Source organism: Saccoglossus kowalevskii, chromosome 2, assembly GCF_978046115.1.
Source record: "Saccoglossus kowalevskii chromosome 2, keSacKowa6.1, whole genome shotgun sequence".
Lineage (NCBI taxonomy): Eukaryota > Metazoa > Hemichordata > Enteropneusta > Harrimaniidae > Saccoglossus > Saccoglossus kowalevskii.
In genome coordinates this window covers 11,440,853-11,467,494 of record NC_140642.1, presented here as the reverse complement: position 1 = coordinate 11,467,494, position 26,642 = coordinate 11,440,853, and the positions used below count along the sequence as shown (strand labels likewise).

The following is a 26,642-nucleotide window of genomic DNA, read 5'->3' as shown; positions in this document are numbered from 1 at the left end:
TTTACAGAATTTAATATGAAGTTTTTCTGGAATTAATTTATCTGAGAAAAGTTTTGTTTCAAAATTGCAATTGTCAACTGTACATTTATTTTTACCAGACCCCTTGTAGATGTTCAGCATAACCCCTCCCCACACATCAGCCCCATATAAAGCTGTGGGTTTGATAATAGAGTTAAATAGTTTTTTAGCCAGACTAACAGAATAACATTCCTCACTGATCCAAAGCATTTTGTACATCTTGAACAGTGCTTTCTGTGCTTTGTCTTGTAGCCTAGACATAGCATTATGAAACTTACCATTTGTTTGAAAAACAATGCCAAGGTAATTATAATAATTAACACACTGTAATTTAGTGGCGTCCAAATAAAACTGAAATTTGTTTTCTAAGTTTTTACCTAGTCTATTAAAAATAATGATTTTGCTTTTGTTAATATTTACTTTTAAATGCCAATTGTCACAGTAATTTTGGACTGCATCAATGCACTTTTGTAACCCCTCTTGGGTTGTAGAAAACAATAGCAAGTCATCAGCATATAACAAACAATTGAGCTTCAAGCCATTTAAATCAACAGGGTCAAAATTTTTAACATCATCACAGATTCCATTAACAAAAATATTAAATAGTTGAGGACTAAGGTTACACCCTTGTTTTACCCCTCTGCATGAATTGAAATATGGAGTAATCCCTGCACTCAATTTAATGCTATATTTAGTGTTTTTATAGATAGCTTTAATAGCCTTATAAAAATTTCCTCCCACACCTAACCGAAGAAGTTTATATAACAGCCCTTCTCGCCAGACTGAATCAAATGCTTTGGAGAAATCAATAAAACATGAAAACAAATAATTCCCTGATTTTTTCAGTTTGCAATTGACATATTTATTAATTAAGGATTTAAGAATATAAATATTATCTGTTGTACGATGGTTTTTCTTGAAGCCAAACTGATTATCCACTATTTGATTAGTTTCTTGTAAGTACTTAGTTAATCTAGTATTTAGTATCATAGTATATAATTTAGATACACAACTAGAAATGGCAATGCCTCTATAGTTATTAGTGTCCTTTGGGTTACCTGACTTAAAAATAGGAATAATGAGACTACTGTTCCAATGTAATGGCATAATGCCTGAATTTAAAACTTGTGTGAACATTTTAGTAAGAGAATTAATAATAAAAGGAGCCCCATGCTTCAACATTTCATTTGAAATCATATCAGTGCCTGAAGCTTTGCCTGACTTTAAAAGTTTAATATGCTGCAATACTTCCTTATTAGTGAAATCTTGATTAATAATGTGTTTGTAATCATCTAAACTTTCCATACTACTAATATCATTTACAATAGTCTGTGAGAAGCTTTTATCTTCCATGTTAACTTTATTATTTAAACATTTAAAGTGATTTAACCATGACTCTACACTGATGTTGTCATGCTTTTGTGGGTTTTTATCTAAATCACCAAGTTCCTCAAGTAACTTCCAGAAACACTTAGGATTAGACTCCTTAAGCATAATGATTCTATTACATAAATTAGCTTTATATTCCTTTTTTTTATTCTTAATTAGATGCTTGTATTTTTTATTAATTTTATATCGTTCTTGTCTAATACTATTGTCCTTAGGAAACTTGTCTAATAAATGTGAATATTTAATTAAGTTTCTTCTTACCTCACTGACATCATTGTCAAACCACTTTTTATGTTTTGGTTTATTAGATTTTTTTTTAATTTTGGGATTGATAACTTTAAGAGAACACTTTGCTGCTTTAATAATAATTGAATTGAAGTTAGCCACTGCTTCATCAACATCTACAAAATTAGAACTCTGATAATGTTGAAGTTTTTCCCCTATAGTCTTACTAGAAATTGCTTTAATATAATTTTCCTGGCTGTCGCCATCCCAGATAAATTTGCCGGGTAAAGGGGAAAGCAGGCTATGATCATCTACCGTATTATGTTTAACACATGCAGACAGAGACACCGATATAGGACAATGATCAGATAAGTGATTCAAAGGCCAAACTTTGAAATATTGAACAGCACAAAAAAGTTCTGAACTAACAATACCATAATCTACCAAACTGCTACCCCCATATTGGTGACTCGTAAATTTTCCCAAGGAGTCACCTGGAACTCTACCATTCAAAATCCTACAGTTACTAACACAACAAAGTTTAACCAAAGCTTTACCATATTTGTTGACAAATGAATCCATATTGTTTCTGTAATAATGTTCATCAATATTAAAATAATCTGGTAATGGTAAGTGGTCATTGTCATCATTAATAATGAAGTCTGACAGTTGAGCACTTCTAGCATTCATGTCACCCATGATTAGGACATCTCCCAATTCATTAAATTTGGCAATATCATTTTCTAAATGATCAAAAGTGTCTAAACCTGAGTACAATGATGAATTATAAAAGCTTGACCCCTCTGGAGACAAGTAGCAAAAACATGTGTATAAATCGTTTTTAAAACCAAAAAATTCCTTGCTCATTTTAATCCACAAAAGATCTTTATGATTGCTATTGATTTTACTGAGACCCTTTTGGATTGCAGTTTTAAAAATAACCATAATCCCCCCTGAATTTCTACCTCTAATTCTACGTCTAACTCTATCACTACGAAAAAAATTAAAACCAGGAAAATCTAATCTACACTCACTATCTAACCAAGATTCTACAAATCCTACACAATCATGGTTTTTGATAAAATTTAAAAGTAAACTATCTTGTTGTTTACCCCCAATACCATGAATGTTCCAGGATGCGACTTTCAGTCTTCTCTGCATTTAAAGTGTCAAAATTGTCGCCATGTGTTCTTGTAACGGTGATTTCCTTGCCAAGGTGGTGACTGGTCATTATAATACTGCTGATTATACTGCATTTGTTGTGGTTGTGTCTGCTGCCAGTAGTTTGCATCATTCCAGGATCTTTTGTTGTAATTGTTACCTTGCCACATTCCTTGGTTTGGTGTATATTGATAGTCAGGAAGGGTGGCGTTATTTCTGAAGTTGACATTGTATTCTTCATAAGACCCATTGTCATTAGCTTGCCTTTGTTTCTTGTGTTTTTGAAAGGTTTTCTTGAAATTGGAATGATGTTTATTACGTTGGTAGTCATCATTGGAGTTATGGTTGCTGTGATATTTGTAGTTGGTTTTTCTTTGCCCATTATTAATAACAGTTGGGCCTTTTTTCATCTTACCGATGTAGTTTGCTGCTAAGACACTTGCTCCACCTTCATTTAAGTGAATACCATCTCTACAATACAAATTACGGGCATTTGATAACTTATGGTGGTAAAAAAATTCAACCTTGTCTTCATTATCACAATGTGACTCAATTTGTGAGTTTATCGTATGAATTCTCTCGTTGATGGAGTGATCATTACCTCGTGGTAGAATAGATGAAATGATAAGACTTGCTTTTGGATGTGCCTGTTTAGCTTTTGTGATTAAGGACTTCATGTCTTTAACCACATCATCTACATCATTATTAACGACATCATTGCTACCTTCATGTATGATTACATAAGAAGTATTGTTCGATTTTGTCTTGTCAATAACTTTGGATGCATCACTGACATAGGTTGCACGATGTTTGGTGACTTTCCTATTCGGGTGCAACCTTTCTGGTATGATGTCTCTAATTAGTGAATTACCAATTAGTACAACATCTGCTGATTCGTTGTTTTGTGTAGACTGTTTATTTTTTGTTTCGTCCACGTTTCTACCATCCACAATCTTCGCATCATCACATTTCTTATCCTCGTCAATCATCACATCATTCAGCAGATCATACTTATTTTCTAGGAGTACTGACGGAATGGTATTAATAGACTTGGGTTTCCTGAAAGTGTGTGTTGCAACTTTAAAATCATCAGGACTGCCGACTTTAAGGTCCTCTTTACCTACTAACATTTCAGCAGTTAACATATCATACTTTGCTTGCAGATCTTTATTTCTATCATGAAGTTGTTGTATTTCTTCTTTCACCACAATGAATTCAGCTTCTGTTGTGTCATAATTTATTTGAAGATTTTTATTTTCATGTTGTAATTTATTTATGACACATGACATCTCAGAAAGTTGGTCTTTGAAAGTCCTCTCCTTTTCGTCTTGTTGTTGAAGCATCAGATTAATTTTTGAATTTAATAAACCAATTTTCTCATCATTAGTGGAAATTAACCGATTAATTGCACGGTCAAATTTGTTGATAGAACTGTCCAGCTTACTGTTCAGCTTACTCACATCATCATTGGTACCTTTAAGTGTGTCAATATCTTCCACAAGCTGAGAGTATTTATCATCTAAATCATGAATTGAATTTTCCAATGCTGTAACTTTTGTCTTCACACATAACAAAGTTTCCTCTGAGAATTTGTAATGTTCTGCCATAATTGTAGTAATAGAAGGGGCTTTCTTTAATGAGGGTGAGTTTTCCACTGCAGACATCAAAGAGTCATCTTCCTGTACTGGTACTGTAACTTGTGTTGGTGGAGAGTTGTTTGCTGTTTGTTTATTAGGGCAGACTTGAAGGTCATGCTGCATGTGGCTAGATGTGGTTTGTGTATCTGTTTGTTTACACAAGGAATCAACTGCAGACTTGAGTTCACTATAGTCTGTGTTTTTCCACTTCATAAAACTTTTGGATTGAACCAAAACACCACCACTTTTATAGAGAGCAATGTTGAGGATTTGACTATCTATCAAGTCTGTTGAATTGGCATCAGATATAGATAATCTACCCACTTCATTTTCAGATCCTTCCTCCCAACTAACTAACACTCCATTGTTCTTCTCATATGCTGAGTTATACATCTGTTTCATGGCATCTACCCAACTCGATATGCGTTTAGTTTTAAACTTAATGTTGCATGGCACTTGCTCGCCTCTTTCAGACTTGTAGTCAGTGTAGATCTCTTCATTAGCAGGTATATTCTTCATTTGAGTATTTCCTATCTTCTTAGTGACTTTTTTGTCCTTTGTTGTTGTGACTTTGTCCATTGTGTCCATATCATAAACAAAGGCTGGATCCACAAAGGGTTTTGGCACTCTTTTCTCTTCACCGTCTATACAAGACATCTTGAAACTTCTCCCAGTTATTCACAAGATATTAAGATATAAGATTACCTTTTCTTCAAAGGATAATAACACCACTTTGGCCAAAAAAATCACCGTTACTGAGGAGCTCAATTAGCTGTGTACATTCAACAGCTCAATTAGCTGTGTACATTCAACATGGTCGAATACAATACTAGTATACCCCAGACCACCCGTTTTGATGAATGGTCTGGGTGTGGCTTGTGGGTAAGAATAGAAAATGAATTTCGATGAGGTTGTGATTATTTGGATTTTTAATTTGAGAACGGATTTTTACTATTGAAATGAAATTATCACGTCTAGGGGTGAATTGTTAATAGGTGAAGTGGTGATGTTAAAAACATAAGTAGTTCATCTTCTTGCGTACACCGCAACAACAAAGGTTTATTTTCTAACACAGATCTCCAGTCAAGAGGGTGGCGTTTGGACGTAACCCCGGAGTTAAACCACAGGGAGCCCAGGAACTATAATCAACTGTAATACGCAGTCTCTATGAGCGGGGGGGGGGGGGTATCGGCTGGTATCTAGTGTAAGAAATATCTAATCTATCTATCTATATCTAATGTCTATTTCTTACACTAGATGCCAGCCGATACCCCCCCCCCCGCTCATAGAGACTGCGTATTACAGTTGATTATAGTTCCTGGGCTCCCTGTGGTTAAACCATAGACAATATAGTAGGAAGGACAAGCAACTCCAGCGATTCAATTGTAGCAGGGTAGGCTGGAAAAAAGTTAAGGTGATTTAAACTAACCATTAACATAAACTAAATATTTATTTCGATTTCTCGTTAAGGTAGAGATGCCTGACAGGTATTTTAATTAGTTAATTAGGCAACCAAGATGACCTCCCTTGTCCACAAAACTATATACAGACAAAACAAAGTCAGCTTGGACATCAGATTCAGTTGTGAGACACGACAAAATAAACGGTGCCAGTGATAGATTTCGCGAATGAAAGAACAAAATAAACGCAATCAAAGGCGCCGACCACGCGCGTTCGAAATACATTGTATATAGAACTGACGAGAAATTTCGCCTGCATCTTTCACTCACGCAAACGCACACACGTGCTATTTCCGTATATTGAATACGTTGGTAACGGAAGGGACAAGTTTAAATCATCTTTGTATTAACACAACTTGAAAGCAACAGTCTCACACTGAATATATGTTTATAAATTATCAAACTAAACAATCAATGAAGCGGACTACATAATTTCGTTGATGAGAGTCGCCTACGGTATTCCATGGGTATTCTAAATGGCCGTTCCCGTGTGTAGATGATTTGCTCGATGTTTTTTTTTTCGGATTTTGATGACGGTGGAAATGATAGTGAAGAAGATCCAAACGCAGTAGACACAGCAATTCATGTTAACAACTCTGTGTGTGTGATTCAGAGCCCGGGCATCAACATCGAAAATAGCGAAGATTTGCGTTTCCTTGGTCGTCACGTAAAAGAAACCCTTTGAAACGCTAACAAAAAAAACGATAATAGTGGAAATAAAATAATAAAGACAATCGTGCCTCATTTATTCACAAGTATTCGAGTTATTTTGTTGAAATTATTAATAAAAACAGGGTATAACGTAGAGTATAGGGTATAGACGTGCATTCAGGCTGAAAGACTGGACGTGTAGTCAAGATGGCGACAGACGTGAAAAAGGAAAACGGAATGAAAGTCTATTAAAAAAATGCGAGACAGACAACAACAAAAAACAAGTGTAGTCAGTAAAAATAACAAAATTTGACGATTCATGCATCATGAAAACAATAATATTCGTGTATTTTGTCGAATACGGGGTACAAACTTACACATGCATTCCGTTTGAAAGTGTGAATAAGTAGTCAAGATGACGACAGACATAAAAACGGACGGATTGAAAGTTAATTTCAAAATAAGTGCAAGACAGAGAACAACAAAAACCGAGCACAGTCGGTGGAAAATAACATAATAAGAAGATTCATGCATCATGAAAACTAAAATATTCGAGTATTTTGACGAAAACGGGGTACAACCTTAGACATGAATTCCGGTTGAAAGAGTGTGAGCTATTGTCAAGATGGTGACAGACGAGAGAACATACGGATTCAAAGTTTGTTTGAAAAAAAAAAATGCGTGGCAGAGAAAAATAAAAAACGAGCATAGTCGGTAAACAATAACATAATAAGATTCATGCACCATGAAAACAAAAATATTCAAATATTTTGTCGAAAATGGGGTACAGACTGAATATAACATGTACGGAAACATTACTGCCGTCTGAAACTAACTTTTAATTTTATTCAATTAATTAGTGACATCGTATGGAAGTAAATATGACGTCATTGTTTACTTGCTCATCATAATATTCCAGCCCTGCTTACGTTGGGCATACGGCGTTTGACATTGGTGTTACTATACTACTATACTGTCTATGGTTAAACAGGGCCCAAATTGATAGGGAGTAAAACACGGAAGTGGAAGAGCTGTCCATGCATTGACCAATCACACAAGAGCTCACAAACACCAACGAAATATTTGTTGTTGTACTTAACAAAGGGGTTTGGCACTAAAAACAATGGAACGTTTATAGGCTTAACGTTGGATTTAGATCGTGTTATAATCCAAATCCCCTACTAAGACTTGTAAGCACCAATTTTCATATAATTAAAAAAATGATTGCATGTTCTGCATATCGGTAAATAATTGAATCATAATCATAACTATTTATTTGAGAGTATGCTACTAAATCACAACAGTTTTCCACAAATCGAACAATACGCCGCTATATAAAGAGGGAAAGTACAGTCATTTGTTTGTGTACATGAACTGGCGTTATTAATAAAGGGCGCCACAGTTAATATCTTCCACTATATGGCACCATGGATGTACATCCATGATGGCACTCAGTACGTTGGTATACATCTAACACGACATACGATATAACAATATTGCTCACATTTATGTTGGATCCCGCTGTTACATGTATACTTGACATCAATTGATTTGTGTGAATAATTGGAGTTAATAAATACAAACATCATATCAATTTTTCTGTCGAGCTGGCTAACTTTTATGCACCACACCACATTATGTAATTATAGACTTGTAATTTTATGTGAAATGTATTTTATTCATATATGCTAATATTTATATATGCATATGTATTGATTTACAATTTCCACTGTATTTTGAAAGAACTGCTGCATCTCATACAGTATGACGTGTTTTATCGCCAATGCTGTACGAATGCCTGTCACGTGTACGCATGTATGCGTCACATGGTTGCGTAAAGTGTTGACCATTATTACGCTTGATAATTACCTCGGCGAAACCACGTGAAACAGCTTAAATTTTAAAATGTCATGCAAAATCATCAATCATCAGGAAAACCTCACTTCGTACATATGGCGTGCTGGAAAAAAGTATGCGACCGGACACAATATCGTGTCATATTTTTTGATATTCCTAACATTTTCAGTGAACAAAAGAACAATTGCTGCTTAGTCCATTTCATTTGAACGTCGCTGTCCATGTCAATCATAGCATTAAAACAATGGTATATTATAAATAAATAATCAAAATATAAATCCAGTGAAAGAATTCAGCTACCTGGGGGTAATTTTCAACCCCAACGGAAAATTCAGCTACCTGGGGGGTAATTTTCACCCCCAACGGAAAATTCAAGCTCAACAACCAAATGCTGAAAAAAGCCATGAAAGCATTATTTACAATAAGAAATACTATACCAAGTAATAAAATGATATCACCAACTATATGTATTAAATGTTTGACCAACTTATATCGCCAATTTTAAAATATATAGTTCAGAAATAAGGACCTTTGATTTATTAAATGAGCCTGTAGCTCTTTTTATCGTTTTATTCTTGGCGTAAATAAAATGACACCTACAATAGATATAGGGGTGAACTTGGCAAGTTTCTATAAAGCAGATAATGAAACAACCAAATATTGCCTCAGATTGAAATCTCAACCAGAAAGTTATAAGAATCAGAAAAAATAACACAAACTGGATTAATATATAAAAGATATTCTTGATGAGTGTAAACTTGGTATATAACATCGCATAAACAATGGCTGTGTTACACCCTAGACAATATATGTATGCCAACCCTTTAGTTTGTTGCGTCAATGTGGATGTGGTGTTCATATAAAAACGAAAAATAGTGTGGCTATAGTACACCATATACACTCCGTATACCTACCAACATAACAGGATTTTGGTGGCATAAGTCAAGAACCTAATACTATTTAAAAACCGTTTTTTTGTTTGTTCAGATAGTTCTATTCACGTATCTATTTAGTAATCGTCTTTATCTACAGGTTACAGTGACCCTTAGACGCATTATATTTCTAGACACTGCGGCCTACACGGTGTGTTAAACGCAAACATGTTCATTTCATTTCTTGCGTGATCGGGAAAAAGTTCAAGCTGGATGGAAGTCATACTTTTGGCGAACGCATATATCTGGAGCGGTTGCCATATTTTAATGACGAATTGGCTAACCCACCATACATGGAACTGAACCCTCCCTGAAATCCCGGCATCCACTGCGTGTTAACAGTATTGCACACGACCCGATCTTCCACGTCTTGTATATATATATATGCATATATATTTATGTAGGTCACAGTGACAGTATACCACTGTCGATATAATGTATATCTTCAACTGCAATTTCGAACATCTAAGTGTGCGACAATGTACTTTGTATACAATGTACTTCAGTGAACGCTGATGAAGACCGTCAACGGCTTGTAGTCTTTTGACATTGGACATTTGCCTGGGTATCAACAGAGCAATTCATATAACAATTGGGGTCAACCGACTCCAGAGCGGCAGCCATGACGCAAAGAACGACTCGCATTGAAATCGACGAAGATTTTCTTACATGTACAGTATGCTGGGAGCGGTACAAAAATGCCAAAATTCTACCGTGTTTGCACTCATTCTGTGCGCAGTGTGTGGTCGGGTTCGTCGAGAAGGATGCAGAATATATAAAGTGCCCAGTCTGTCGGCAAAAATGTCCCGTGCCTGACGGTGGATTAGAGCAACTGAAACCCAGTTTTTTTCTGAACAACATTCTGGCGATGGCAGAGACCAAGCAAAAAGGAGAGGGCACGCAAGTATGTGACAGTTGCCAGGAACGCAAGCCAGACAACAGGTGTGTAGAATGTGCACTTGATATATGTTCGATCTGTTCAAATGCACATAAGAAGATCCCGGCGACGAGAAATCACAAATTGTTATCATTTGCAGAATATGAGGAAGCTAAAACGATCAGCCCGTCTCTGGTTCAACCAGCTGTTCATTGTAGCAAACATGTCGGTAGCGAATTGAAATTCTACTGCAGTACGTGCAAAGTAGGTGTGTGTGTGGAATGTACCATCATCGACCATCGTGCACCGGAACACCAACACCTAGATATAGCGGTAGTGGCTAAAAAATACCGCGAAGAACTGGAAATCAAGATTGCCGAGTTAAAATTAACAGAGAAAGAAATGCACGACAGTAAAATTAACGTCGAGGAGGCCTCCAAACTTGCATCCGAAAGATACCTGGAAGAGCAACGTATTATTAAACAACACACACAAGAAGTAATAGAGCGAGTGTCGAGTACTTTGAGAGAAGAAGAAGGGGAGTTACTGGATGGGTTAAAGGCAAAACACTGCATTGTGAGGGGGAATATCAAGAAAGAACTTGGTCGTTTGCAGACTGCATTGGAAGTCAGTACAAAGACACGAAAGTTTGTAGAGAACCTCTTACGATTTGGTAATATGTCTCAAATGATGTCCTTACGAAGCGAGACTTCAAATACCATGGATTCTCTGGTCGCCTTGGATTCTAACTCCCCAGAAAGCATCATGGCAATACCGCATTTTATTCCACGGGATGTCACCGTAGAAGGCCATCTTGGTGCTATAGGTATCCCGATGCTGCCATCCCAGCTACACCTCGACGTCAGTAAATTACCGGCAGTAGTAAGGATTGGACAGGAGGTGTCCGTTACCATAGAAACGAAGAAGTACGACCCGGACAAGGATATTGGCTGCACAAGTATGATGGTGGCGGAGCTGGAAGAGCCGAGCGGGGAGATTAACAAACTCGACATCTCTGTATGCAAGTCGCGGGACAAACACAGCAGAACATTCACAGTAAAAATGGTACCCAAGGACGAAGGCAACCACCGACTGACAGTGAAAATAAAAAACCTGCACATCAAGGGGTCTCCCAATGCCATCGACGTAATGCCGTCGTGGAAAGCTGTCCATGAAATGGGGGATCTGCCGCTCGACATGTCATGGTGGTCTTCCATGAAGCAAGGTCTGTTTGGAGGCAGTTCAACTAATGATAACCCACCAAAATAGTTGTCAAACTAACGTAATTTCTGTATTATGAGAAAAACAATGACAGACTGGCTGGCTACTGATAATATCCTTACTAAAATCGGGGTAAAAAACATTCGATTGGTTTTAAAACTAAACATACCACGTACAGCAACATTAATTTGTAGCACTCAGCTGGTGCCAAAGATAATAACAATTCCTTCATAACGCATGCGCAGATTGGGGTGACCGCAACTCATACTAGTAATTATTATTGCGTAACAATAACTTTAATTTTAAATATCCTGTATCGCATGTATTACATTTCTGTCATGCAGGGGATGTGTATATATAATTTGCTCTCTGGAGTTTATGAAAGGATGAAAGGATGTCTCCGTCTTATTTCAGAAACAACTATTTGTAGATGCTTCGCAGTAAACTGTACCATTTTATTGCCGATTACGTGATTAGAAAACAAACTGGGGTATCCAGACGTGTAGCATCGGTGCAAATTATCACAAACTATACTGTGCTGTCAAATTTGAAATAGTGATTTGATAAACATTACTGAAAACCACGGCACCACAATGGACATGTTTTACCTCCTCTCAATAAAGTAAGCAAACTACCTAGATTCAGGAGGAATCTCCACTATATTTTACGGGGTGCTTGAATAGTCCACTGTGTTCAATATATGATATTCTTGTTTGTATGTGTTATTTAAAATACACGCAATGAATATTGTCTACACCCCCGGGATTTTCTTTCAAGCACAATAGGTAGGGGTGTGTCGCCCAATTAGTGTTTGACGCCCACCCACTTCCAGATCACTGTTTTTAATAATTGCATACCCACTTCAAGACCAACATATAAGCCTGATTCCAATACTGCAGAACGCATGCGCAGTATCACACAATGATGCCATACTATATGAGAACAGATATGAGAATAGAGAATAGGTGAAAGTTCAAAGTACGTAAGGCACTATCTGCTGGGAAACAAGAGACGGCTCTCGAATAACAGTTTCAGGCGTTTTTCCAAAGAATTTTGTTGTTGGAGATTTCTCGAACCTTTTTCATTAAAAAAATCTAACCCACTTCTGGACCATAAACGTGTCAATATTGATACCCACTTCTCTAGAAACTGGTGTGAAAAAGATACCCAGTTGGGTGGCATATACCCATATATCTTTTCTATGGAAGAATCCCCTCCTCGGGTCTACTCAGTTCAGATATTTATCCCACTGTGAGTCGTTTTGAAAGATCCATACAGATTACACAGGATGTCAAGCCACATATCACTTTCCTCAGTGGACTGAGTTAAAGCTAATCACGTTGCGTCAGAATCATGTATGTTTGTTGATTTTTTTTTAATATTTCGAAAAATAGGTATTTTTGAGATTTTCCGATAAAGAAATGTTTGAGTTTTGGTCGCTAGTGACGATATTCATGCCATGCGCTGTCGTTGACTCTCCTGCCATAGAAATGATTTTGTTAACCGCACGCCACTTTACACTTGACATTAAGATAAATCGTCTCGTCAATTACAATCTGATGTATTGTACGCCGTGTGTATTTTTTAATTTCATATATTTTATTTTATTAGTATTATATTTTTCATCATTCTCTTATCATTTCTTGTACATGTTATGTTGTACTGTTTAAACCACCGCCTTGTAGGCTTTCACGATTTCGGAACTTTTAAAAAACTGCTAAATAAATAATATAATAAAGTATATGAGACATATATTCAAAAAGGTAATGAAATCAATCAAAACTAGGATCCTCTTGTGTATTGCAATCCATTCTGATCGTAATTCGGTTGACCCCGGCTAGTTTGGTCATTGGAGATTTTGTCACTTTGGACACTGAGGGCGCACTGCTTAGCTGACCTTTTCTTTAAATTACTTTATTTGTTCTGCCAATTACAGGAAATAATCATGCCTTGTTGAATTAGTTAATCAAATTTTGTTTAATTTATATTAAACTAACCATATAGAGCTCCACCATGGGGTCAAGTGGATGAGCGTGACAAAAAATGGTGGCGCAAAGAACTGGTTTCTACAAGGTTGCCCCCTGGCTATCAACTGGAGACCAGGTTTATATCGTCGGTTCTGATCCTCTCTAGTTTCTTCGTTCCGAAGAACTGATAGTGTTAAGTATTATGTCTGTGTGGGTTTTTATGTTGGGTTAATTATGGCGATTCATTGGGTAGTAATAATTAAAATGGTGTTTTTGGAATGAACTATGGATTGTGGAATTGGAAACTGCGTGCCTTGTCATCTATTATTTTTGCTTTGGTTACATTGTCAATCATCCAGCGTCCCTTTATTTTGGCACTTTGATCTAATACTAGCCTGTTCAACCGACGATTAGAGAGTTTTTTGGTCAATTGAGTGGTGTGTTTGCTTCGGATACGGCACATTCACGAGATTTAAATTATACTTTATTTTCGCATATTTAAATTATACTATTTTTTCGCATATCCTCGGGGGCGAAGCTACGTCCAGTCAGAGAACGTTCAACGTTGCTAAGACGCGCACTGATATACAATGCATTTCTGTTGGCTCTTCACGAGCTAGTGAAAACAGCACAAACTCAACTTTGAAGTAACCCTGAGCAGCTGAATTTATATATATTGCACAGGTAGGGCTAATCATGCTACACTAACCAGCAGAGTCTCAACAGCTATACCAAAGTAGAGTTTTCCGTGATGGTTGCCAGGCGATGAAAACACCCGGATGTCCGCCCGAGGATATTCATACCTGTGTTATAGGATTAAATAAATAAATAAATAAATAAATAAATAAATAAATAAATAAATAAATAAATAAATAAATAAATAAATAAATAAATAAATAAATAAATAAATAAATAAATAAATAAATAAATAAATAAATAAATAAATAAATACATTAATTAATTGTTTAATTAATTAATTAGTAGGATATAGATTGTGGTACATGATTGGTGTACAAAGTTTAAATTACTTGAATTAATGTATTTGATAATTTACTTGTTAAGAAGATGATGTAGCGAACCGTGTTGTATAATTTAGAGATATACTCTCGAGATAATGATCTCATATTTCAAAATAATAAGAAATGTGCGTTAAAATAACAAAAAGCCAAATATGCGAAATGATACACACTTTAGGGCTAATTAATTTATTCACTTTGTTGATGTAAGATTTAAAATTAAAATGGTGATCGATTGAAACGCCCATGTAATAAGTAGATGAAACGCCCTCTATGGGCGACTCGTCAATTTCTAAGATGCCCTTCCGGGCGATTGGTTTTTGTGGTGTTTTGAAAACCATGTTATTAGTTTTATCAGTAGTAATTATAAGTTTATTGGCGCTGTTCCATTCACTAACCTTCCACCATGCTTCCACCAAGGTAAACAAGCCATTGTCTACTTATTCAGCTACGTCAGAGACCAGGTCAGCCAAAGCAAGGTGGTACTATATTTTTTGCGGAGTCCGAATTGTGTTTTTAATAACATGTGGTTTTATCCGAGAAATTAATGAATTGCTTGTCAATAATTCGTTAAAACAATACCTGAATCATGGAGGATTGTCTGTAGCTGTTTGCCTATGCGGTAGAAGTCTTTTTGTATATGTTTTTAACATTTTTTTAGACGATAACATCGTTGTCACACACTGGGTGGAAATAGAGTTTATTTTTTTTTAACTGACCATAATTACAAGTAGCAGTGATTTTCGTTGCAAGATTTGGGCCAACATTAGTGAGAAAGATATTGAATTCCTTCGCAATTCTTTTATAGGCTTGCGATAATTGACACCTATCATGGCAACTTTCTCGTCCACGATAGTAGTTTCCACAAGATCTGTTCACAGTGCATAATGTTGAAAGCGTTAATTTCAATGAACGACAACGATTTGTGTGTGTACAGATGATATTATGATGGCCTGATGGTCCATCTTTTTTTTTCTCTCACCACAGTCCCTCTATCCCTGGTCTAGAAACGGCTATTGTATTAGGTGTGAATTGGTCTCCTTCCCTTACATCAGCGCATTGCGGGTATCCGGCAATTCTTAGTCACGTGATCACTGCACAGTCTGTCACTATTTTTGGCGTCGTCAGTGCTTTGAGTTTTCTTACAACTTAGTCGTTTTTCCCCAGGGCGCTGTGTCTTATATAGTGCTCGATTGACCGACTAAGACGAGAGCTGAAACGTATTCCGTTGTGTGTGTCTTATTTGACTGTAAAGTTAAAGTGACTTTCCCGATCCCGTACCTCAAGGGGACGAGGACAGAGGAAAAGAATTTCCCCCTGATATATCTTTGACCTAGAAATATTTCGTGCTTGACTTTTGAGGTCATTGAAATGAACTCTATTTTATTTACCATTCTTTTCGGCGCGTAACCAATATTTGTCTTCGATTTTGATATTTTATGATCGAAACATATCATCGAAAATTGGTGGGCTGATTTGCTATTTGTAATGTTAAATTGGGCGATAAAGAAGGTAGGGAAGGAGGGAGGGAGGTAGGTAAGTAGGTAGGGAGGGAGGGAGGGAGGGAGGGAGGGAGGGAGGTAAGTAGGTAGGTAGGGAGGGAGGGAGGGACTGTGCTCTCACATATATTTTGCTGCTGTTATTCCATATAAATTTCCAGTTACGAAGTTTGTTTTTGTCGTTGGCTTTGCCGAATATCTCGTTATTTGTGGGTTTCAGGTTTTAATTGATATATATGTAGTTGAATGCGCTCTGAACTATGTTCATCTCGCTGGTGAATTTCCTGGGGCCGACTTATGTCAATATTACACGGTGTTACAGCGACCCCACGGCTTTAGCCACTTTTACCACCAAGCTGTCCGTGTCCTCGTCCGGTTGTTCTTTGATGCCACGAATTTCAAGTTTGTTTCTGCGGGAATACTTCTTTTTAATACTTTTTAATCTTAATTGTATGTTAGTCCAGATCTCAATGGAGATAGGTTGACAATAAAGTTATTACATCAAGTTATTACTTCTCATCTCTTCAAGCTCGTTATTTGATTGCGTTGCTTGAAGTTTGACTTTCAGGTCAAGGTCAGCATTATTTCCAATTGTTTCTTGTAATTTATAAAATAATTGATAACAAAATTCAAAGAGACATGTAGGCATGATTCTGTGGATTTTTCTTCAAAAATCACCCACTTTTGTCAAACGAGATTGACTGGACTAAATTATTGTATACTTATAGAAATTCGTGCAAACTCAATAAGTGTTAACGTCATGATTTAATTTTATTACAATGATTTTGCAGTTACAGCATGTGCTACATTCATGGTATTATACAATTCATGATTAATTCAACATATCATACACATTAATTCTATTAAGATTCCAAAGATGTTATTCAGGGTTGTAGATTTACCGAAAAGATGGTTGAAACCGAGACTTTTAAAAAGTAAAATCAAATTCCTTTACATTTTACGACTGTGACCGGTTTGACCCCATACGTTCGTGACATTAGAAATGTCTTATGTAACGTGTATAATATTCATTAGTTGAAGGTAATTGATATTGGATATGTATTAGCTTTTTACCTTGTTCTTAAATCTAAAATCAAAGGCAAGGTTTATGAGGAAAAACTCTGTCCTCGTTGATGTTGTTGTTTTCGTACTTGCCTCCATCGCAAAACTTTGAATAACACTAAGTTTGTATTGTACTTGATGAATAAATTAATCAGTTTGGGGTCTTGAACAAATTATGGTACATGTTCTATGTATATCGTATAGCGTATTTCTAATTATTTTTTTTAACTCAAACAATATTTATTTGCTTACTGTTTACTATAGCTAGAGCGCTGTACGTGTCTTCATTTTCTGGTTAGTTCTTCTGCCGTTTTCTCGCAACCAACAACGTGATTTTTTATTTGGGATTTCGAGAAACATAACATGAATCGTTATGGCATTCATAACACAACACCTCGCCATGTTTCAACTTTTAAGTAGTCAGTTAACAAGGTCTTTCATAGTAGCATTTCTATGGAATTGGCGTACTAGCATGAATGGGTTCAATTATCAGTGTTCACTGATTACGTCATTTGACTGGCCCTCTAGAGGCGAAATGACACCAGTAAAAGCGGAAGTTTGTCGTCTGCTTCACAGCCCGTTTTATACCCAATATTTAGGGCATTTCGCAGCGCATACAAGTTGTTTTTATCGACAGAATTCATTCATAGATCTCAAATTTCATGTACAGAGTGTCAAAAGCCACACCTCTGCTCCCCTTTAACGAGAGTTAGTGTTAGCAAATAGTGTGAACACTTTAGATGCCTTAATGAGAGTTAGTGTTAGCACATTGTATGAACACTTTAGATTTCTTAACGAGAGTTAGTGTTAGTAAATAGTGTGAACACTTTAGATGCCTTAATGAGAGTTAGTATGCGAAAATAGTATGAATATATTAGATGTCTTAACGAGAACATTCTAAACCCCTTAATAATAGTTGGTGTTAGCAAATACTAGTACTATTCGCACTTTAGATGCCTTAATGAGAGTTATTGTTAGCACATTGTATGAACACTTAGTTTCGATGCCTTGATGAGAGTTAATGTTATCACATTGTATGAACACTTAGTTTAGATGTCTTGATGAGAGTTAATGTTATCACATTGTATGAACACTTAGTTTAGATGCCTTGATGAGAGTTAATGTTATCACATTGTATGAACACTTAGTTTAGATGCCTTGATGAGAGTTAATGTTATCACATTGTATGAACACTTAGTTTAGATGCCTTGATGAGAGTTAATGTTATCACATTCTATGAACACTTAGTTTAGATGCCTTGATGAGAGTTAATGTTATCACATTGTATGAACATTTAGTTTAGATGCCTTGATGAGAGTTGGTGTTAACACATTGTAAGAACACTTTAGATGGCTTGATGAGAGTTGGTGTTAGTATATAGTATGGACATTTTAGATGCCTTAACGAGTGTTAGTGTTAGCAAATGTTATAAACATGTAATAATTTATAATTAATGATGTAGGCACTTTAGATGTCGCAATTACAATTACAAACATTATGGACACGACGAACTGTTCAATGTGGAATAAACATGGACTGACCTTTGACACTGCATGTAGCAGCAGAGTGAACGTGATACTTCTAACGAAGACTTGACATTGAATGATCTCTGTTAGTTTAGTCGTTATATTTATATAGAATGCTGAGTGTTATTGGAAATAGATGTACAAATACAAATGGTTGTTTTATGAATAATTGTATGCATGATTTTGTATAAGCATTACACAACTGAAGTATTAATATTTAAAGGGCGGTGGTCGTCGCGCCGCGTTCTGTTTGATATGGAACCCATAGCCACGTACACAACGCGTAGAAAATACATTGTTTGTTTACATGAAATTCGAATACACACTGTGCGACTACCACCACCCTTTAATTCGTCAATTTTCTGTTTTTTTGTTTTTTTTTCGTTTTCTGGAATACTAATCCTTAAATAGCCGATATCTGAAATATTAACCATCAAATGAAATTTGGTTCTTAGATTCACTTAGAGAATTACCTCATTAATTTGGGGTTAAAGTCCTTTCTTAACATTTATGACGGACAGTTGAATGACGATTTCGGTTAATAAATATCGCGATTTCTCCTAACTAGTGTAGCTAAGTCATGTTCGAGATTACTTATTTTCAAACTCATATTCACAGTGACGATAACAATTTACTATGCATTTGTATATAGCTCTAAATGTGTGTTTTATGAAATTCATTTATTTTCTCAAAATCTTAAACAATACTATCACTTTTGCAATTCTTAATCCCAAATATATAGACACATTGAAGGAATAATGATAATTAATTTGGCGGCCGATTTGGAATTTGTGTGAAAATTTGAAAACATTGTTTTCCATATGTGTAAAGTTTAAATTAAGGTAACTGTTCACCGCGAAAGTAGGCAGTACGTGTGAACTAAAACGAAAGCACTAAATCGAAACTTGTTGCTTTCGATTTAGTTCAGCTTTCGATTTAGTTTAGTTTAGATTTTAATCCAATTTCGCGCTGTTTGTAATCAAATGAAACAGTCAATTGACATTTATAAATAATTTGAGTAAGAGTTCCTAGGACCCCTCGCCCATAACTACCAACCCTAACCCTCAATTAACCTTCCCATTTGTAATTATAACTTGTATGCCCCTCTTCAATACAGATATAGTTATGTGGAGAGGCATATAGATATACACTGAAGCTGGAGTCCCGGGCTGGAGTGTTCAGGTTATGGGTTAGCCTAGCCTGGAATCCAGCCATTCTGAGTACACTCATTGTTCTAAATGTTATGATATATAAATAGAAAGTTCATGACTTCGTGAAACGTGTATGCCTTGCAAAGGAAAAATCTTAAGTTAAAAATGTTAATGTATTTTTCGTGACAAATTGTAAAATGTGAGCATATTACGACAATGTTTCGAAAATAGTTTCAATAGATTCACACACAAAAATTAAATTAGCAAATTTCAGAAAATGATCCACTAATCTAACAATTACATGATACATTTGGCGCGAAAGTATTCGAAAGTATTTTGGGGCCATTGTCATGGCAACAGTGAGCCAGAAATTTTTTCCAGGTTTTACAATCCAAATAAAGTTTAAATTTCACTGATTTACCATTTCCGGCATATTCAGTGGGTTTTAAATTCACGGTTTCGTCATTTAGATAATGTGTCCTATGCTAAATTTTACATATTCACTGTGTTTTAATTTAGCGCATTTTTCCAGTCAGCGAAATAAGCTAAATTAAAACCCAGTGAATAATTACCCCCTTTACAGTATATATATATATATATAAACAACTACTAACTTTGTGCTCACAAGCTGAGTTGAGTGCGGTATGTCCCAGACAAGTTGCATATATTCGACGCTTGAGGGCGTTTACATTGCGAACACCGCCTGGGTATGTCCGAGGTTTTTAATCCTAGAATTGTAGGACGAGATACATTTGGCGCGAAAATATAATATCGTCTCATTAGCATAAATTCATGAGCAATGAAAAACTCGTCTTTTCAGTAAAACTGTGCAAAGATGGTAGTTATAAATTACGAGCTGAAAAAATAATCGAAAACATAAAAGAAATGTAAAAGTGTTTTTGAGACATGTTTTTGATCCGACTCCAGCAAACTGAACTGTTGAAAATAACCACTTTTTTCTTCTTCAACGTGATCATAGCAAGTTACGACATTCAGGGAGAATGTAGAGGCTGGTTGATATTTCACTCCAGCACTCTTGCTCAAGATTGCTCAAAATGTTTCCAATAACTTTTACCAGTGATAAGTTACCTGATTAGTATGCATTTCGAAACGTCAGTGTGTGTGCATGCGCAGTTTCAAGTTGAAATGAAACAATTTTGAACGCAATAAAACCACGCGTAGAACAAGTTTCAAAATAAAGACCAATGTTCAATAAATAACATCCAACTAATTTGTTGGTTTTCTCGCCCCATAGCATTGTCACTCCCATAGCATTGTCACTCCCATAGCATTGGCGTTCCGTCGTAGTTTTGTATTATCCATATGACACACTATTGAGACCGCGGTGAATACCGCCCTCAATATTCGGACTGAGAGCTGCTTTAATAACTCAAAAGCAAGCAAGCAAAGGTCAATTAGATTGGCAGTCGGACCTAATCAATTTGTCTGAGTGCCAAGCAACCCGATATCAGTAGGTTCAGTTAGGGTCACCGATCCATTCACACTTTGATTAGGTCGGGACGGGGCGCATTGTTAATGGACCCACTTCGTGAATCACTGCAGACCCTGGGAATCACCGCAGCTGATCGAGCCTTCCGTTTAACAAATCATTGACAGTAACGACACAGTAGTCATTATTATCGATTTCCACAGTATACACTGCAACACTGCGTGGATCGGAGCATATTGCATCTGGATTATCACCACAATGAGGACGCCAGTTGCCAGGAGGCTCGATACTTCTCTAAATTGATGTATGTTAAACACTGGGATCGTAGCTGGCAACCATGCTGGTCATCAAGGTAGATTACATGTCATCGTGTACAAACTCTATTTCGTGATGAGCAGAACATGTATTAAAAACACTACCATGCGATTCCGTAAACGACGCTGCATGTTGTTATTAATTATTAGCCTAGGTTTTGTTTACATGGCTAGAACATTATTGTTGGTTAATCAAGTGGATCGCGATGACGACACGCATGTACAGTTGAATGGAGCTGATATGCCAAGGAAACCACTTCAGGTAAAAATTAAGATTTACCTCGTGTGCATAACCTAATTTAATTATGTAATAATGCTTTCTATATACTAATAATAAAGTGAGTAAGTATTCTGTAAATCTGTTTGTGAACAACATATCTACTACAGCTATTAAGCTTCAAATGATATATTTGGTTTTTATTATTTATTTTTTAGTTTCTATTCACAGACATTTCTTTCATCTTGATAATAAATATTACGGGAAATTATTATATATAATCCCCCGATATTTTCTCCTAGGTGACAGCCAACAAGTGATTACCACTAGAGTTTTAAATCAATCTGAGCCACAGGCTACTCTGCCGGTGATCACAACATGCATATTTCACTTTCTGAAAAAGTGAAATGGCGGAGTGTTGAAAGTAGAATTATTGCTGAAATGACATTGAATAAAAATATACCATGTTATATATTGATGACTTACATATGCACATCAATTTTGAACACAACTTGATGAAGTATGGCTGACTGGCGGCCATTTTGATCTCTGATACTTAAATTTGTCATTTGAATTATGATCATGCATATTAGGTTACAGGTGCACGTCATATTTTTTTCAAAATTTGAACAAAAATGGACTGGTGATCATTTTTGCTTTTATTCATGCCTATTTCTCACTAATTTATTCAGATGAAATTGGGCATACAAGTACTTTACTATGAGGTTATTACGAGGATACCTCAAAGTATGCACAAAGACAGTATAGCAGGAGTATCGCCCGATGCGCAGCGGAAATCGATGCAATGGCTACTAGTACTGTCTGAGTGCATACTTTGAGGTATCCTCGTAATAACCTTATTATTATACATCTTTTCCTTCTAAGGATGCATCATGGGAATGTCAAAATCCTTAAAGTTTAGAACAGAATCTTCTTTGTGTGGAGTCCGGTCAAAACGTGGTGGTAGCCATGTTTGTTTTTATTATTGGAGGACGCTTACATGCGTAATCATTCCATATTTGGAATTTACATTTCCTTGTATGGTAGGATGAAAATACCCTGTAAAATACCACAAAATTACGGCACGCTGTAACTTATGGCGTTACATTGACAGATATAATAATAATAGGTAATACTGGACATTGTGTTATTATGTGACTCGATCGAATTTGTCAAATTGATGGTCAATCCTAAAATCACTGGCTGTAAAGAAGTTCAAAATCATTTTTCCCAGACGAACAGGACTCCTCGATATACACTATGATAATACATTAAAAGTCAGTACATTGGTTCTACATACTGAATTTTGGTTGCACAATATATTTTTTAGTGATTCAACCAAATATGCTTAGCGCATTTCTCTACTAATAACTTGCCAGCAACTTCTGATTACATCACAGCACTATTTAACCAAATGTACTCCCATGCACATCCCTTCATTGCTGCTAATTTGTGGAATATGGCATTAAATATAGAACAGGGCTGTCTGTTGTCAAAGCCTGTTATATCTTATATCTAGAATTTATAAAATAAGGATATACATGTATGTAACTTTCATAATCATAGTGATATGCGATATGCGATGAAAACCTCACAAAAAGGGAACCTCTCACAAGTGTTTTAGAGTGTTCAACCATCCCACGTATATCAGTTAACCCTAGTTCTAACCAATTGCATCACAGAATGCAGTGAGTGCTTGGAAGTGTTTTACTGCATAAACAAAAATGAATGAGATTATTGCTGCTTTAAAAAATGCAAAATAAATATAGTCTGAGGTGAACATGAATCATTTCTTTTATAGACTCACTCATTTTAAATAGGACTTCTAAAAGTATTGTTTTTTCTTGAGACCATATCAAATCCAATTTGCATATACCCCGTTAAAGTCCTAATATAAACCGCATACGTAATAGTAACCGCACCCCCAATTCCGGCTTCGGGGTTAAAGAGTTCTTAACAAAAATTGAAAACTTGAAAAGTACCTATTACTAACCGCACCCCCAATTCAACAAGACCGTGACTGACTTCATTGTTTCAACCAGCTGTTCCAAAACGGCATTGTTCCTAAATCCTATTCATTTGTTTCGACAACATGCCTAAAAATATTCACACCTATTTATTGTTCAGCGGTGATAAGATGTCAGACAGGCAATGAAACTGCTTTTGTTCTGGCGGCGACCTCTGTCAATACTCTTTCTGAATACGTCTGTGTTTCGTAAGTTTTAGACAATGAGCTTTTATCACCGTAAAAGTGTTAAACTGAGCATTGAAGAATAATTTATCTTTCGAAAACAAATAATTTCTTGATTTAAAAAAAAAATCATGCCGTTTTCCCATGGAAATCAAAGGCAAAAGATCGCACTACATTATCGGTAAATCTCTTCCGTGTTGCGTTCACCATGAGGTGAACTGTCATTAACATATTTAAATGAGCTATGTAATTTAGACACGTGTGCACCATCCAGCATTTTGATTGGTTAATTAGCGACTTGACCTATCCGGTCAATAATACGTCACGTGAGCATTCAAAAGCATGGCGGATATCGTATCGGCTGTTTACACGTGACTGAAATCATTCGCTTACGGGGAAACTAAGTTGAATTTGACTTGCATTTTATAACAATTCAACGAATTTATTTTTCGTGCGTTATTTATTGTAATCACTACTAAATAATAATCACCAATATCAACACTTCGAAAACAAGTAAGGGCACAGATCTAGAAGCAGTACCTACACACGAATTGGTGACGTCATAAAATACATGACCTTCAATCGGGGTCGTTTCCTCGGTATATACGAATTGGTATATACAAATTACAATAAAGATACTTAAGACATTACACATAAGTTAAAACAAATCACGTGACAATATAATGATAATAACGGTAATAAATCCTACTAGCTTAACAGTTGAAGAGAACGCTCATATAGTCAGTCGGGTGACGCCGAGGGTCACGAACTGTGTTGCAAAATGGCCGTGTGGTTGAAACTGGGTCATGGCGTGACGCGTGAGGAAGACATCATTAAACACTCAAAATCACAATAAAACGGGGAAGTGGTTGCGTATTACGGCGTAGCTAACATGGGAAATAAAAAAACGCCCAATACAAACGACATGGGTTCGAATCACACTAGATACACACTCACCAGAACCGAAGCAATCAGAAACCAGCAATCGTTTTGGCTTTTCCGTTCAACTCATCGGAACACTGGATTAGTTAGAAAAATGAACACCACTTAACGACCAACGTCGTGGCGTGGTACACAAGCGTGCCATCAAAATAAAACAAAATTAGCTTGAAAAGACAGTGGGTTCGAGTCCCGCTCAGAGCTACCGTAAAAACGTAAATCAAATAAACTGAAATCTCTCAAACCGTAAACAAGTAAACAAAGAACGTCGCAAAAAAATAATAAACTCCACCATACAAAACTGAATGAATAAATAATAAAATAACTAACGTCTTAAACTGGACGACGCGCAATTTGTTCAACAGTTTCCAGATTGTGACAAGAGATAAACAAGACCCAAGTCAAGGTAAGTTTTGTTAAAGTGTCGATGGCGTTCCCTATATTACGAAAACAATTCAGGCAACAGACGAATATCTTCTGTGGTGTTGTTGAATTTATACCGTGTCTGCGGAATTGTTGATTGAGGGTTCGAAGCCAGCAGTTAACATTTTGTTAGAAAGTTTCACAATTAAATCAAATATCCAATGATACCAGTATATTTATTTCATTATTTTAACAACTTGCAATGGTGGAAGTTGGTCAAACACGAGTTCTTACACCTAAATAAGTATCAAATATTTGTCGACACATTTATTCTCTCAACCTTGTAGAGGTGGAAATTAATTAAACAACAGGTATTTACTCACAAATATAATGGTCAATATTTGTCCATACATTCATTCTGTCAATTTAAGAACTTGTAATTGTTGGAATTAATCAAATGAGAGTTGTCTACACCAAAATAAGTTTCAAATACTTGTCCATACATTTATTCTCTCAATTTAACAACTTGTAATGGTGTAAAATAATTAAACGAGAGTTGTCTACACCAAAATAAGTCTAAAATATTTGTCCGCACATTTATTCTCTCAATTTAACAACTTGTAATGGTGTAAAATAATTAAACGAGAGCTGTCTACACTAAAATAAGTCTAAAATATTTGTCCGCATATTTATTCTCTCAATTTAACAACTTGTAATGGTGTGAAATAATTAAACGAGAGCTGTCTACACCAAAATAAGTCTAAAATATTTGTCCATACATTTATTCTCTCAATTTAACAACTTGTAATGGTGTAAAATAATTAAACGAGAGTTGTCTACACCAAAATAAGTCTAAAATATTTGTCCGCACATTTATTCTCTCAATTTAACAACTTGTAATGGTGTAAAATAATTAAACGAGAGCTGTCTACACCAAAATAAGTCTAAAATATTTGTCCGCACATTTATTCTCTCAATTTAACAACTTGTAATTGTGGGAATTAATCAAACGAGAGCTGTCTACACCAAAATAAGTCTAAAATATTTGTCCATACATTTATTCTCTCAATTTAACAACTTGGAATGGTGTAAAATAATTAAACGAGAGCTCTACACCAAAATAAGTCTAAAATATTTGTCCGCACATTTATTTTCTCAATTTAACAACATGTAATTGTGGGAATTAATCAAACGAGAGATGTCTACACAAAAATAAGTCTAAAATATTTGTCCGCACATTTATTCTTTCAATTTAACAACCTGTAATTGTGGGAATTAATCAAACGTGAGTTGTTTACATCAAACTAAGTATTTAATATTTGTTGAGACATTTATTCTCTCAATTTAACAACTTGTAATGGTGTAAAATAATTAAACGAGAGTTGTCTACACCAAAATTAATCTCAAATATTTGTCCACACATTTATTGTCACAATTTAACCACTTGTTAATAGTGGAAATTACTTAAATGCGACTTGTTTAATCAGTTGACATCAATGCAACTTACCCGCAGACAGTG

The 26,642-nt window shown here is 35.8% G+C and overlaps 2 protein-coding genes across 2 annotated transcripts in view; both read left to right on the top strand.

Moving 5' to 3' along the window:
- Positions 1-9,952: 9,952 nt before the first annotated feature.
- Positions 9,953-11,476, top strand: LOC102806774 (E3 ubiquitin-protein ligase TRIM56-like). Its single transcript, XM_006825709.3, has one exon. The coding sequence runs from the start codon at positions 9,953-9,955 to the stop codon at positions 11,474-11,476; it is 1,524 nt and encodes a 507-aa protein (XP_006825772.1).
- A 10,043-nt stretch (positions 11,477-21,519) lies between these two features.
- Positions 21,520-26,642, top strand: part of LOC102806895 (N-acetylgalactosaminyltransferase 7-like) — a 39,586-nt gene continuing 34,463 nt past the window's right edge. Inside the window, exon 1 of the mRNA XM_085504721.1 lies at positions 21,520-21,675. Coding sequence (XP_085360847.1) covers positions 21,520-21,675 — 156 coding nt within the window. The remainder of the gene's footprint in view (positions 21,676-26,642) is intronic.

Bases quoted from the DNA above. Each gene is read 5' to 3' on its own strand.
- LOC102806774 (XM_006825709.3), top strand. From the start codon at position 9,953: ATGACGCAAAGAACGACTCGCATTGAAATCGACGAAGATTTTCTTACA.